This window comes from Microtus pennsylvanicus, chromosome 12 (genome assembly GCF_037038515.1).
Source record: "Microtus pennsylvanicus isolate mMicPen1 chromosome 12, mMicPen1.hap1, whole genome shotgun sequence".
Lineage (NCBI taxonomy): Eukaryota > Metazoa > Chordata > Mammalia > Rodentia > Cricetidae > Microtus > Microtus pennsylvanicus.
The window spans coordinates 18,099,891-18,116,757 of NC_134590.1; the positions used below are offsets into that span (position 1 = coordinate 18,099,891).

Here is a 16,867-nt window from a genome sequence, read left to right on the forward strand (position 1 = left end):
TATGTGCAGAAGGTCCATGGCTGAGAAAATTATGTCTACTCAAGTTGCTTTATGTACTGATCTTGAATCAACAATAAACACCAGGGAAACTGACCTTGTGTATTTGTCTCCAGGGGCAACCAGTTTGCTTTGAATTTGTTCTGAAGTCTAAAAGCAGTTAAATATGTAAAAGGCTGTTTTTGTCCTAGCATTATTTCTATTTATCAGAGTTATAAAGTTAAGCAGAGATCGTCTTCCTGACTATACACAGCTATATGTGTTCACAGTAGGATGGAATATATATATCACAAGCAGTGGGGAAAATACCCATAGCTGTTCTTAGTTAAGAAAAATTACAGTCATGCACAGTCAGTGGCCCTACTGTGTTTTCCCAGTGAGGTTCCCCATCAGAGAGTTATCCATCTGGTGGATCGACCTGTCAAATCCTAGTTGTCAACTGCTGTATACTTCCACGGCCTCTGGCAGATGATGAGCATTACTTCCTAAGTGATTGGGTGGCATCTTCCTCATGTTCCTGTAGGCTGTACTTCACAGCACACACATATTAGGCAAAACTCCTTTCAACTTTTATGAGAGAGAATTTCTTACTTGAGTCCTACTAGACTGAAAACAAGTTGTCAACAATAGAAGAAATTTGTTTCAAAATTAAAAATGGCTGTGATAGAAGAGAAACAAATCTTTACAGTGGTGTCTCTTATCATGTGATGCTTAGCTATCACCACAAGAAATTTGGTAAAATTTGATTCTCCTGATTTTTGAAAGACTCAGGCTGCAGGAATGAAATCAAGAAAACATGGAGAAAGGGGGGACCAGGAATACAAATGAATGACAATACTAGGCACATACACAAGCAATCAGGAATACTTACCAGCATAGATTTTGAGAATAGGTGTGTTGTGGGTGAGAAAGAAGGCAGTGCTCATGGGAACGCAGCCATTTTTCTTCTGGGTTGGGTTGTGCAACCTTAAGAGCTGTTCTCATTGAAATACACATAGGTATTGATGATACTAGAAAAATAAAGACATTGTTTCCAGCTGGCTCAGGGTAACCACCATATTTGCGTTATTGATGCCTAATTGGAAGCCCTTCTTTTTCGTTAATTGTCCTTAATAATAACAATAATTTGCCTGGACATCCCCAAGAGTGAGCTGCTAATCATTTTTTGCCCCAGACCCAGTCAATCACTCTGTAAGACTCAAAGATTAGAGCTAGATCTGTGTGTTCCTTTCCTTCCCACATTGCGACCTCAGTCCAGGCATTTGCCACCTCTCTCTTGAATCTTCAACATGACCTCCACCTCTCTCTTGAGTCTTCAACATGACCTCCACCTGTCACTAATCCCTACTACTATTCCCATCTGTGTGATTTATCCTATCTGATTAGAACTTTGGTTGCCCAGCTCCAGCAGGGAAATTTCCACCTCTTTGGTATCGTAAACCTCACACTTCTGAGTTTACAGTTTACAACCTATTCTATTCTGTCCCATTTTAGTACTGTGGTATTGGAATGGCTTCCTGTCTGCAAGTATTTTACAGAGAACATAAGTTCTTTAAGGCAAAAGGTACCAATTATTAGTAGTGAACACTTTCTCACATCTCGCCCTTCCTGTTTTTCTTTTTTACATTCTGTTTTCTCTGTTTCCTTTCTTTTTAAATATCAAGTGAACTTTTATTCCTCAAACTTTTAATAGTGTATCCTAAGCTGAGTACAGAAGCACACCCCTTTAATCCAAGAGCCCTCAAGTCAGAGGCACAGACCAACCAATCTTGTCTACACAGCGAGTTCCAAGTCAGTCAGGGCTATTTAGTGAGTATCTTTCTCAATAAACAAAGGAAGAAACTCTCTCTCTCTCTCTCTCTCTCTCTCTCTCTCTCTCTCTCTCTCTCTCTCTCACACACACACACACACACAAACACTCACACACACACTGTAGCCTTCTTGATAAAAATAATCTCCTACCTTATACCTCCTCCAAAGGGGTAATTGTTTCTTATATAACCTTTGAAAAACAGAGTTGCAGCATCTTGTTTCCGTATCTGTCTCCTCTACTAATGCACAAAGATGCTAAAGGCAAAGCAAATATCAAAACCTTTAGGTACCTATGGTGATTTGTGAAGTACTTTAATGTCACAGGTAACAACACGAAGATTGCTTTTGCATTAGTGAACATTTTCATTTCATATCTGTCAAAGGTTTTCATGAAAAGCAAAAACATATCACTGAATGCTATTTGAGGAATCAGAAATTAAGTACATAGCAGCTTTTGTGTGGGAAAATGATGGTCTCAACGACGCGCTGCTCCTAGAAGAAGTAGTGCGCTGGGAAATCTGGGACAAATGAACACATGGGACATGTCTCAGGTGCCCTGAACACAACTCACAAGCTGTGAGATTTTGTTAGAGATGCCAATAAAATACAATGAACACTGGTCATGTCTTGAAAGTGATGCTTCTACTTTTCTGAAAACTGCTTTGTTTTTATGTTATTTTATTTATGTGTATGGGTGTTTTGCTTACACGCATATCTGTGCACCACATAAATGCAGTACCTGCACAGGCCAGAAGAGGGAGGGAGGTGGATACCCTAGAACTTACGATACAGATTGTGAGTCACCATGAGGGTACTGGAAATCAAATCTAGGTCATCTGGAAAAGCAGCAAATGTTCTTAACCTCTGATCTCTCTCTCTCTCTTTCTCTCTCCCTCTCCCATATGATTACTTTAAAAACCAATTGTTGAGAATTTCTTAAGATTATTTTAAGTCTTAAAGTCTTCTATTTTTAATCAATTGTAACCGATGGAACCATGCAAAGTCGTGCTTAAAATCTTCCTTCTTTAAATGTCATAAAATATTTCTTACTAAGTATAAAATTTTGAATTTGATCTTTATATTTCACTACCAAGTATTTAAATTTCCAGTATGCCACACAAAAATTGGTGCAAAGGAATCATCCCATTGATAGAAGTTAGCTATAATATGTGCTGTGCTTGTGGTTTGGGGAGGGTAAGCACACTATGGTGTTCTCGCTGAGATTCAAGGAACCCAGTGCTACTTAGCAAGGCAAATTGTTTGGCAAAGAAATGAACGTAAGAAACCCACCTGTTTCAGAGACAGAGACCTGCATTGGAGAACTGGACTAAGCTCCCAAAGTCCAGTTGAAGAGTTGGAAGAGTGAGAATATAAGGAAAGAGGTCAAGACCATGATGGGTACACCCACTGAAACAGTCTACCTGAGCTAATGGGAGCTCACCAACACCAGCTGGACAGGGAGGAACCAGCATAGACCCAAACTAGGCTCTCAGAATGTGGTTGACAGTTGCATGGCTGGGGCAGACTGTGGGGCCATTGACAAAGCACCAGGATTTGTCCCTGCTGCTTGTACTGGCTTTTTGGAAACCTATTCTCTTAGGATGGATACCTTTCTCAGCCTAGATATGACCTTCCCCAAAACAATGTGCCTTCCCCTCTGTGAGGAGTGGATGGGGTGGTGGGGTCTGTGGGAAGGTGGAGGGAATCGGAGTGGGAACTGGGATTGGTATGCAGAATGAAAAAAGATAGTTTGTTTTCTTTTAAAAAAATAAAGAAAAAAATAAGAATTTAGCAATGAAAAAGAAAAAAATGTGCAAGTTTCTGTGGTCATGTCCTCCTGTTGTCCTCCGTCCCCTCTGACTCCTGCAATCCTTTTCCCTTCCTTCTGCAGGGTTCCCTGACTTCTGAGGGATCCGATGGGGAGCTCTAATTTATACTCTTTCCCCACTGAATCTATTTTCAATTAAAGGAAGAAAGAAAGGAAGGAAGGAAAGAAGGAAGGAAGGAAGGAAGGAAGGAAGGAAGGAAGGAAGGAAGGAAGGAAGGAAATGCCCACGAGAAAGAACCATGATAAAGTCTAATGAATTGCTACTATTTCTTATTGTCTTATCTCAGACCAGTTGAATTTTCAGAAACTGAATACCCACGAATTGAGTACCAAAGAAGAGAGCAACAATTTTGGGACCCTATTCGACTCTCTCTGTTTACGTTGGCAATTGTAGCAATCATAGGAATCACAATCGGCATTGTCACTCATTTCGTTGTTGAAGGTAAGTCTTCAGGTCATGCCTCGAGTGTACAAGTACACTCTGTTGCATAAAATTTGACATCTTGATAACATTGAATAGTAAATATAGTTTTCATTCATGTAAAAGTATAGTTTGCTAAGAACAGAAAGTCTACATTACACATTTCTGAATATGAAAATTTTAAATAAAGACTACACTGATAGGCACATGTAAATGAAACACTAAGAATTAAAAAAACAAAAAATATTTTCAAAATAAGGACAAATAGCATCAAGTTGAGTACTCTTCTCAGAATCAATACATTTCTGAATCTCCTATAGAAAGCTTGTGATAGATAGGACTCAGTAGTCTTAGCTAGTAGTCCCAGTATCCAAGAAACCGCAGCAGGAGAATTACAAGTTCAAGGACTGCCTGAGTTACAGAGTGAAGTCAAGGTCAGCCACTTCCAATGAACAGGCTATCTCAAGATTAAAAGTAAAGAATGCTGAGAATATTGTTCAGTAGAAGCGCAACTGCCTAGGAGGTGCTAGGTTGTGGATTCAGATCCCCCATACCACAAAGAAATAAAGACATGGAAAGAAATAAAAGTAAGAAGGAAGAAAGGAAGGAAGGAAGGAAGGAAGGAAGGAAGGAAGGAAGGAAGGAAGGAAGAGGGGTTAGAACAAAGGAGAAGGGAAATGAAAAAAAGGAGGGGAAGAAAGGAGAAATTAACAGCTTATTATATAAAAATGTTATCCCAAAAATATCTTGAAGAAGCCAAAGGCAACATTATGTTTGAAAGGAAAATTATATCATGACTGGGGGAGAAAGGAAAACTCAGAACTAATTCTAACTGTATTGAAAATAGTATCAGGATAAGTTACATGACACACAGCTAAGATCCACTTACATTTGTCTTAGCATATTTATAAACATAAATGACTGACACTTTGTTTAAAAATTTAGTGACCACCACAAGTCCTTTTTATTTTTTTGATGTTTTAATATACTAAAACGTATTGAGATATAAATAGATATAAACATCCCTAAAAATACCTGTCACTGAAGAAAATAATAGAATCTCTTATAAAATAACTCAGTTATAATATCTTGTGACGATATGCATTGAGATACAGTCTGGATCCAATAAGACACTGCATGTAAAAAGTGATTGATTAGAACGTGGTGTCTGCTACAAACTTGACAAATATCGGTTCATTCATCTACACGCATAAAAAGAATTAAGCCATGATCATAAAAGTGAAACCATATTTACAATCAAATGCAGCATAAGTTATTTAGGTAAAAATAATTGGTTATGCATCTTTTTCAACTTTTAAGTGAACAATAAGAAACAAAATACTAGCTGGCATGGTAGTGCATACCTTTAGTCCCAGCACCCTGAAAGCAGACACAGGCAATCTCTGTGAGTTTGAGGCCAGCCTGGTCAGCAGAGTGAGTTCCAGAACAGCCAGAATTTTTTAGAAAGACCATTAAAAAAAAAAAGGAAAGGAAAAGAAAAAAAAAACAGAAAAATTTCTTAAAATTAACTCATAAACAACAAGAAGATATAAAATTGTGGTGGTATTCCATCTCAGCTAGATTAAACAACAGTTTAAACAGAAAAAATAAACCAAATAGTAACATTAAGTACTTGTAGGTATTAGTATTAGGCCATGTTTGTTCTCTTATAAATGTAGTTCCTACTAATTCCAGATCTTTGATATAATTTTGATCTAAAAATGTTCTCAAATGAAACTGTAATTAAATTAAAATGAGAATTTTAACATAAAATGCTGTGTACTTTGTAAGTACAGAGTATTGAAATAGCTATTTCTTTTTTTTAAATTTATTTATTTATTAAGTATTTCTGCCTCCTCCCTGCCACCGCCTCCCATTTCCCTCCCCCTCCCCGATCAAGTCCCCCTCCCTCATCTGCTCGAAGCATGGGATAAATCCTGACTAGATGAACATAACGGAAAATGAGGAATACTGAGAACTCAAGAACAATCGCAGTGGGTTTTTGATCCTACTGCACGTACTGGCTTTGGGGGAGCCTAGGCAGTTTGGATGCTCACCTTACTAGACCTGGATAGAGGTGGGCGGTCCTTGGGCTTCCCACAGGTCAGGGAACCCTGAAATAGCTATTTCTTAATTCAGTACTTTATTTAAAAAAAAGCTTAGGACAATTATGGTTCTGGGTTCTTTTGCTAATATTATCGGAAATGTTTCTGCCTCTTTGAATGAAAAGTAGTCCAAAGTTCCTCTCCAGAATTTGACCTCCTATTGAAAAAAAAAAAGCATAAACTTTTAGAATACCACAGTAGGCACTGTTCAAAGTGTAGTATAGCTTTTTAGTTGTGGTTGCTGGCTCAGTGCGAGTGCTCTCAATACCATCTTGAAAAGAGGTAATGTCAAGAATAGGATGAAACAGTAGAGAACACCCTATGGAAGAGATTTCTAGGGAAAGTAACAGTAGAAACAAAATCTTGAGGGAGATGCTAAAGAAAGAAAAGCACAGTTTTGCTGTTGCTTCAACACAAAATCTAAGTATGTAGAAAAGAAGACTCCTTCCCATGATAATGCAGAAATGGAAAGGCTTTAGGTAAGCAGATAATATCACCAAATTGGCAGTCTCGAGGACAGCTCTCCACAGAACCGGCTACTGTGTGGAGAATGGGAGAAGAGGCAGGGGTACTCACAAGAAGTATGTATTGTCTTGATAACAAAAGCATAAACTAGATTGCTGGTGAGAGGGGAATTTATAAAGAGAATAGATTTTTAAAATTTGGGCAATTGTGTCATCAAAATCCTGCATGTAATAAATCTATATTAACAGTTCAAAGGAATAAGGCACACAACTTTTATGATTTCTTTTGATATTGATTTTTCATTATATGTTGCATGTCAAATGTAGGATAATTTTGATGTGCATGTGCGTGTGTATCAGTCAGCATTCTTTTGGAACTGAGTTTTCTGTTTTGGCTAACTGCAATGATACGATGAAATTATAAGCTGGGATTTTTGAGTTCTACAATAACTTTTGTTTTAAATGGAAATAGATTTATCAGGGGTGAGAACAAGGAACACAGCACATGTAACCCAGGATCTTCCATTCTTGCCTTTCAGATGATAAGTCATTCTATTACCTCGCCTCTTTTCAAGTCACAAACATCAAATACAAAGAAAATTATGGGGTGAGGTCATCAAGAGAGTTTATAGAAAGAAGTCATCAGATTGAGAGAATGGTAAGCTCAATGAGAAATCTTGATCTAGTCCTTAAAATTTAACAATTTGAATATTCAAATTTGTCATGCTAGCAGTCTGTATCTCACTAAGGAATTAATTTTCATTTCCCTATTTATTAATTAAATTTCACAATAGTTACATGCTGTGTACATTTCTTTTCTGTTAGTGTTTGTTAATGATTTTGCTCTTTTATATATAAACCTTTATCAGTAATATATATTGAAAATAACCTTTATACATTTGTTCTTTGCAATTTTATTACTGTTATACTATATTTATATGGAAAGGTGATATAAACTTTAAAATATTATTGATATCATTATTTTTAATCAGTACCATTTGCATTTACATGAGAAAACACTTCTGATTCAATATAATTAGCTTTTAAGACCCTGGCTTTGCCGTTTGCATTTAAAAATTATGGTATATATAACTGAGTCACGTGCGGGTTTAAATTAAATAATCAAATCATTTCCTTCCAAAAATAAAAATCAGTGTTCTTAGGACTACTATGGTACAATAGTCAGTCCCATGCTTACCTGTCAGACCAGCTCCTCCACAAATGCAGTTTCAGCCTGCTAACTGAGGTGTATAACATCTTCCATTGCTCAAACTATTTTTCACTCTATAGGCAGCATCTGAGGTGCATGCATGGGCAGCCCATATATGGTGGTTCTGTTGAACTTGACCATATTGGGTTTCATGGTCTAAGTTGATGAGGACAAGCATCTGCTGTGTCATTATATAAATAAACAGTGAGTGTTGATCTTTGTGACATTAGGTTGTTGGGGCTACCATAGAAAATTACCACAAAACTGTATGGTTTAAAGCAATAGAATATTTTTTTTCTTTAACTGTTTTAAAAGGCAAAAGTAGGAGAACCAAGTATCATCTGTGCCAGGAAAGGCTACAGCAAAGAATTATTCTTATCTATTTCAGCTTCTGGCTGCTCCAAAAATCCCTTATCTTTTGCTGCAAATAGTGAAATCTATAATATCTGTCTTCTTCTTCACAAGGTCTTCCTCCTCATTTCTCTATAGTTTTTCATTCTTATGAGACTTTTAAATATGGAATTCAATGCCCTCCAAAGCAGTCTATCTTCAGATCTCTCATTTTAAGATAAATAGCTTAATAATACCATATTTACTGATTTCTGAACTCATATACTGTTTAGAATGTACATTCAGTACATCCAATACATCTAGGATTCTAGTCTTCTTTGAGTTTATCTTGGAAAATATTGCATTTTTGCTTTTCTGTATCAAATATACATACACATAAACATACACACACACATAGACACATACAAACACAAAAACACAGATGTACACGTAGACACACACATGGACACACACACAGGCCTTCATACACAGAGACCCACACAGAGACACACATACACACAAAGAGACACACATTTCCATGTTAGGATTTGATTTAACATGCTTCAAATGTAGAGGGCCACACAAAATAAGTATCTAATTTAGGACTTCTTTGATGTATTTCATTAGAACTTTAAATTGTTCCTTTAAAGTATTACCCTTTTTTAGAAATGTATTCTTGTTTGAAAATTTTATACATGTATACAATGTATCTTGGTCATATCTACACTTCACTTCCAATCCCCAAGTTTCCTCAACACTCTACACCTTATTCCAGTATAAGCAGCACTAATTGGATTCCATGGATTAAAGGAAAACTAAATAAATAATTATTTGTTTTCCCTGCAGTTAGAGTGGCAGGTGGTTGTAAGCTGCCCGAACTGGGTGCTTGGATAGAGCCTAGGTACTGTAGAAAAGCAGTCAGTACTGAATTGTTGAGTCATCTCTCTAGCCAGCTACTTATAGTGGCATTTCAATTGTATTTTAATAAATAAAGCTTGCCTGGGGATCGGGAGAGTAAAACGGCCACACTGGTCAGTCTTACAGCCAGGCAATGGTTAACACACACCTTTAATCCTAATAGACACACTAGTTGCCATAGAAACTGGGTGGTGTTTGTTTTTAATCCCTGTGGTGCACGCCTTTAATCCCAGGACTAGAGAGGATTATAAAGTGGGAGAAATCAGCTCTCAGACACAGTCTCCTGAGATTCTTGGAGGCAAGATCGCCATTTTGGACTGAGGTCGAGCCAGTGACTGGCTGCTTTGACTTTTGGGTCTACAAGTTGAACCCAAATATCAATCCCTGAGTTTATTAATCGTACTTCAGTTATTTGTCTTTTGTTGTCTGAGTTCAAGACATGAAATGAATCTCTCATCTATTAAGGAAATTTTTTCCTACCTTTTATCAGTGTTTGAGCTTTTCCTTACTCTTATTTCTAGCATAATTTTAGTGAGGTCTTTAAAGAGAAGTCTGTCCCCTTGAACCTAAATCCATTCATTTTGATGTATTCCACATTCACCTTTTCATAATTACTAGTTCTTAGGAGTCAGTGTCTCCTTGATGCCACTTCTGTCTTTGAATATTTTATTTGCTGTTTTCTTCCTAATTTCTCATTCTAGATCCCCTTTTTCAAAGGACAGCAAACAGAATTAAAGTGTTTGTACAGTAAAGACTTGTACACTATAAGCAAATAGAGGTTTCCTAACTGATTATCGTATCTTTTAAGAAGAAGGAACCCACTAGTTTTCATTCACGAGTACCAGAAACTACTGTGCGTCTAAGAAATGTAGAAAACATTTCATAGTCTCTTAGTTTTAATTATTTTTCTCTCGCCTTTCTTTTATGCCAGCTGCAACTTTCCAGTTATTGATTCTTTCCACTCCAAACATATTTGCGATGGTAAAGAAAAACTGTAGCTTATGACTCATTCACCTATTTTTCTATCTATTCAATAAATTTATAAATTGTTTTTTGTATCCATTTTGTGAATATTTATAGAATCTATTCTCTAAGATTATGTCAAATCATGATCATATATAGTAATCTGTTCCATTAATGGCCAAGAGATTGGCCAAATAAAGCATTATGACGGTCTAGAATTACTTATGAACATTTGAATCAATGCTTTATATCACGGTCCTCAGTAGAAATATTAAAGTTAGTCATTGTTCTTAGTACCTTTCTCTGTCTACAAACAACCTGTAATCTCAGGGCTGCTGATTAGGGTTGCCATGGACTTCTCTGTTTGATCACTTGTATAATACTCTGCTCTTTGGGGCAGAGTCAAGACAGATTAAAATAAAGCAACTGTGAAAAGCTGGGGATGGGCAAAGCACTCTTTCTTAGAGACGAGCACATCAGTTGGTTGCCCAGTGGCAAATGATCAACCCTGAAAACATGCATTCGGGTAGCATTATGTGCACTGAACATGATGTATTTATCAATATATAAAAGACATGCATTTGAAGAAGAGTAGGGAGGGATATTCAGGAGGATATAGAGGGAGAAAAGGGAAGGGAGAAATGTTGTAATTAAAATACATTCCATCCCCCAAAGAAAAGAAAAAAGATTATAATTGGTTTCATTCTCAGTTTAGCTGGTTTGGCCAGTTAAAGCTGTTCACTTTATAGTCATCGAATCCTTTGTGCTGTAAGAACATTGACTGAAACCCATTTTAGGAGTTTGTAAACATTCTAAAACAACACTAACGCGTGAGGATCTGCATTAAGGTTCCTCCCATTATCTTTCTATTCAAGGATATAACATTTGAAATATGAAAAATGCACAAGATACAAACTCTTACTTTTCCACTGAAGTTTACTGAATATTTTCCTCACTACAGACTAAGCCTCATCTAAAAATTGGGAATTGGTGATAACAGAACTCCCAACGAACCACAGTGTTTTCTGGTTCCAGAGAACTTATTCCTATCTGTTTTGAGTCACAAGAAGCAAATTCTGTTTCTGGAAGTTCCTGATTAATGAAGATTTCTGATTAAATGATTTTTTGAACTAATTATTCCAGGAAATTTTATTTAGAATGTAGAGACAGAAGGAATGTATACAGGAAGAATATTAGCAAGGATGTGGTTTCAAAAGTCCAGGCTCAGCTTGATTTGTCTGGATGATCTGGGGCTTAGGTTACATCACAAAGGTGATTCTGAGCAGACATAGTAGGGCTGGGTTGTTTGTCATACACCAAGAGGTGATGCCTTAAAAAGCTAAAGAATGACTTCCCAGACATCACTGGGCAAGTTTCCCAGGTCAGACAAGGACAAGGCTGTGGGAAGTAGAGATGCAAGGTGTTATCAGCTAGTACTCACAGACCCTGGTACATTTATCCACTAAGTAATTTAGTTAATCCACGATCATAACTTTATTGTTGAATAATATTCATATGCTGAAATTTCTCATCACAATTCAATGTAATGTAAAGAAGAAAACTAAAGACTTTAAAAATTTCTTGTCCTTTTGATTTAACTTTTAATGACTGAGCCATCTCTCCAGGCTGTCTTAAGAAATTCCTAAAGAAATGAAAGACATTTTTATTTGTTGGATAAGCAACTATAAAAGTAAATCTCCATTGGCCAACGTCTCTAAATCACCTGAGAGATAGTCTGTTCTTGCTTCTCTTTCTGTTTTGTTTGTGCTGTTCTCCTCTGTTGACATTAGAACACATTCAGGGTTAAATCGCACTAAACAAGTGTAAGTTAAAACAGCTAAGTAAAATGAATACAGTGGGGAAAAGTACAGACTCACTTGGTTTCAGAAATGGCTGATTTCAGGGGATCAAACAATGATTTTGGGCTAATGTTGTTCCTTATTTTATTTCACATTGAAAAATACAGCTAATGCCAGCTTAATGTACTTTTCCAAGTTAGTAACTGAAGCAGTGGGGCATTTTCCCCATGACCATCCTTAGATGGATGCTTCAAGAAGCAGTCATATTTGGTTGGCCAAATTTAGAATTAAAGAATAGTCAAGATGTTGAAATTCTGCCAATCTTGTGAGTCATGGAGATAAGTTTAGCTCCATTTGAATGATATAGATAAAGCTTCCCCTCATTCAATAGTCTACCTGGTGTTTATACTTGGAGGCATCTCAATTTAATCTAGTTTAAATGCCCTTCTTAAAGACTGTGCCCGCTAGTGTTTTTTCATCATGAATTTTCAATGAACAATTCTGTCTACCTCATTGCCAGAGCACCTACACTTCCATTATCCACATGTCTATTCTAGTGACAAGTCACATTTCTACCTATCTCTAGTCTATAATCTCCATTCTAAACTAGCCAGGATAAGAGCTCACATATTCACGTCAATTATCACTGCTTCCACTTAGGATCCATCTCACATATACAAAGATCAGAACGACATTTTGAAAATGAAATATTGTATTTGTTTTCTTACATTTTCTTAACGGCTTCTAAATATTCTTAAAATAAAACCTAAGCTCTTCACCCAAGTTCCCAAATGCTCGCCTGCCTCAGCTCTAACTGCTCCCTCTCTACACTCTGCCTTGCTCACTTTGCTTTGCCCGTATTGGCCTTCTTTCTGATTTTTTGCGCATTCTGTTCCTTCCCCATAGAAGACTATCTCAGCATCATCTGAAATACCACTTAAGCCATCTACTTGGAGATCCCTTCTCTTTACTGTCTCTCAGGTGTTGCCAATGACACTTGATAATCAATGTCTGTTTTATTACTATCTAACTGTATTTTGAATTTAAGCTTGGCACCGTTTTTGTTCAGCACTGTTTAACCAGTTTCTACTACAATGCCTTGAACAAAGGGGACTTACATTTGTTCTGAATGAATACATCAGTGATATAAAAGAAAAAGACAGCAATAATAAGAGTCAAAAACCAGTATAAGATCTGGGTGTTTTGTTTTGTTTTGTCTTTACAATGCTGATTAAGCTGAGCCATTGCTATAGATAGTCAATTATTAATGAATATATAATTACTCATTCACACATACTTTCTGCAAAGCTATAAATGATGCCAAGGTCAACACAGTCCCTTCCTGCAAAGAAATTATACTCTTGATTATTAATGGAAGATCATTCATGGAAAAGAATAGAATCAAAATTAAAGTTAAGTAATGACAGAATGGAGCAATCTGAGAGCTGTCACAGTCGGTACATAACTGATAATTGTGTGATCTGAATGATCAGGAATTTGGAGATCAGAGGAAGCAAACTTGTGGAGTCCGTAGAAAGCTTTTCTGGAGTGGACCATTCTATCAGTGCGCTTTCCCTCTACTGGTCTATAGCCACCCTTATAGTAGAAGGATACTTGTGCAACTTGCCTTATTTTCATAGGTAGACCTCAAAAAGAATTCTCCATCAGTATCTCCTGGTATCCAGGAGCAGTTTATCTTTCCCAAGACCTTAATCTTTGTACAGTTTCTTGCCCGAGGACAAAGCTTAAAAACCCAAACAATAACTGAGCAGCCATTAGCCTGCTTAGAGGCACACACACTGTTTCAAGTGTACTTTTCTTTTTTAGTGCTGGAATTAAAGCCAAGAAAGACAATAATGATGTGTTTTAAGGTGAATGAATAATTTTAGCATCTGTTTAGAAATAAAATTTTTAAGTGAAGTAATCATTAGCATAATTATGTTTAGAGTTGGAACATAAAAACTTAAAGATTGAATTAGTTTATACTAGACATCATATTTTTGAGTTCTCAAGGGAAGTATACCAATAAAAATTTAATTTCTTCAAAAAAATGACTACAATAATCATTTCTAAGAAAACAGTTAATTTTTCTTTAAAATAAATGGCAATCTTTTATTTCATTTTTTACTAGGAAACTTATTAGTTTATACTAACTGACTTTTTGAGTTGTGTCCTGAGTAAATCCACACAAACTTTTTTAAAAAAATGGTGTTTTCGTTGTGAACCTATCCTTTAATGCCCAAACCATACCATCTCTCTAGTACCTTTCCAATAAAAAAACATTTTGTTGGTATATTCATGTACACAGTGATTGACTTTAGAAATATATTTTCATTTACATTTATCCTGAACTTCAAACATATTAACATATTAACTTCTAAGACAGTCTCCTTTATCTCCCTTCCACCTTCCCTACCCTCTTTCTTTTCTCAGATTCTTATACTAATACTTCAATATATATATACATATACACTTTAATACGTTTAAGGTATTTTATACATAAGATCAAGGATTCACATATGAGAAAGAATGTAGTATTTGTCTTTCTGAGTCTAACTTACTTTTCTTACTCTGCTCTTTCTAGTTCCATTTATTATCTTGAAAAATAACATAACTTCATTCTTCCATATGACTTAAAATCCATTTCGCATTTATATCACATTTTTTTGCTCATTCATTTACTGATAGATACCTCATGGTAACCAATTTATGGAATTGGTCTACATGTTCATATTATTTTTTGTAAAACCACAGACAGGCAGGGGTGGACCTCGAGTGAAGGCAGAGTGATGATGGGACCAACAAAGAAGAAAGCTAATACCACTTACACTGAGGGAGATACTGTCTGGAAGCAAGAGCTTAATATATGCATCTTTCTATTAAATAGGTGTCAATTTTGCTTGCACTGTGGGGGTAAACTGCAAGAACAAAAAGGATCATATAACACAGGTTTCTAAGAAGATGACAATAGTCCCCCACTAGGCTAAAACAAGGAAATTGGGTTCACTATTTAAAAGGTAGAATCTTCTGAGTGTTGTACTGGTTCTGCAGAGTCCAGGAGCGGAAGAAAGTATATAGAGCAGGACACAGAACCCCTTGTTCCCAAAGTGTGTAGTATCTGGGGGTTGGAGTGTGAGACTTAGCTCATAAGTATTCTTTGGTTCAGTTAACATAGACCTGTGTCTTCTGCCTTTTGATGGTCAGCCCAGTGCTCTTTGAGGGTAAGTTTCAGCATGCCTCCTTTTAGGGAATCAGGGCTCTTTAGGAAATAAGTTCTCTGAACATCCCAATCCTTCACAGGTTCAGTCTGGAAAGATTGAGGAACGTCATGCTCATGATATACAGTGTGGTGCAATGGGTGTTAGGCTCTGCATGCCTCAGAGCAATGACTCACAGTGAGACAGTGAGGTGTCAGAGCTGTTATCGTCATTCAAATGGTCAAGTGATATAGTAATCACTGACAAAGTCAACCGACATGGTGACAGTGGCAGACTAGATGCCATAGAGTGTAGCAAACAGGATGCTGGGCTTTTTTACAACTGAGGTTGATGTCTTAAAAATAACCCACGCTCTAATTGAATTGATAATTAAGACTGAAATTATTACGTAAGTAGTTTGCTAGATATCAAACATATAATGTAATTTCATTTACTTTTTAAAATTCTATTTGTTTGTCTGCGTATGTGTGTGTTTGGGGGGGATCTATGTAAGTACACGTGCACACCTTTCTGTGAACATACAAGGCCAGGAGAGCATATCACATAGAGTATCCTCTTATGTATATCACTTTCCACCTGTTTCTTTGAGCCATAGTTATTCCTTGGACCCAGGATGTTTGCTTTTGGGGCTAGGCTAAAAGCAGCAACTTTCTGCAGCCCCCAAGAGCTGGAATTTCTGGAAGGAAACCTGAGTTATCTCACAGGTACTGGGATCCACATCTGTATACTTATGATTTCAGGAAAGGATTCTTAGCCACCGATCTATCTTTCCAGCTTCCAATTTTATTCCACAAATCAGCTCTGTAAGGCAGATCACAGTCACTCCCATTTTACAGAGGTTCAGTAAATTTGACCATTTTGAAAAAGTTGTTCAGTCCTATGAGGATTTGAACACAGATTTAGTCTGCTCACTGTTGAAAGCCACTATGTATCATGAAAATCAACTAAAAACCTGTTCTTTACCAAAAATTTCTTGATAGATAAAAAATAGTATGTTTCTCAGGACTAACACTTTTATTTATTTTTCTTATCAGATGTCTAGGATATTCCGACGTTCTTCTGGAGTGGGTCGATTTATCAAGTCCCACGTTATCAAGATAAGGTATGTAACTTATAGGAGTCTCTGCTTCCACCATGTGGATTCCAGGGATGAAACTCAAGTCATCAGATTGGCAGAAAGCACCCTTCCCTGCTGAGCCATTGCACCAGCTCCTATGTATGCTTTGATATAATGTTTAAAAGGCATAGATTTCACACTGAGATAAATGGAGAGATGACAGATCGGTGATAATTAGATAGTTGATAGACAGATACATACATAAGTGATTGATTTTTTTGATAATTAGATAGATGATAGAGATATATAGAGATGGCAAATAGGTAGTCTATTATCTAGTAGATAATAGGTAGATGAGATAGATAGATAATTGATAGGTGATACATATATATATATATAGACAAATAAATAGATGATAAAAAGATAGAGGGGATAATAGGTGGCTGATAGAGATGATAGACGGGTGGCTGATAGAAAGGATATATATGACTAATTTCTTAGTGGTAATTAGTCTTTTTATGTCTTTTCCTTTGTGTATACCCCTTCTTTTATTTCCCTTTCTAAGTAAATTCACTCTCTAAAGTCTACTACAGGCTTTCCATCCCTTAATCATGACATACATTTCTGTATTTGAATCATTGATAAAATTATTTTATCTTTATAAATTACTTCCTATAGAAATGTGTTTATTACATTTATGCAAAATACCAGAATATCAGTGTTTTAATACAATATCTATTGCGAC

At 36.4% G+C, this 16,867-nt stretch overlaps 1 protein-coding gene across 1 annotated transcript in view; it reads left to right on the top strand.

Moving 5' to 3' along the window:
* Positions 1-16,867, top strand: part of LOC142832355 (transmembrane protease serine 11F) — a 31,790-nt gene that overhangs the window by 1,073 nt on the left and 13,850 nt on the right. The window contains exons 2-5 of the mRNA XM_075942792.1: positions 2,013-2,095; positions 3,925-4,079; positions 7,167-7,285; positions 16,100-16,167. Of these exons, the coding sequence (XP_075798907.1) occupies positions 2,013-2,095; positions 3,925-4,079; positions 7,167-7,285; positions 16,100-16,167 (425 nt within the window). The remainder of the gene's footprint in view (positions 1-2,012; positions 2,096-3,924; positions 4,080-7,166; positions 7,286-16,099; positions 16,168-16,867) is intronic.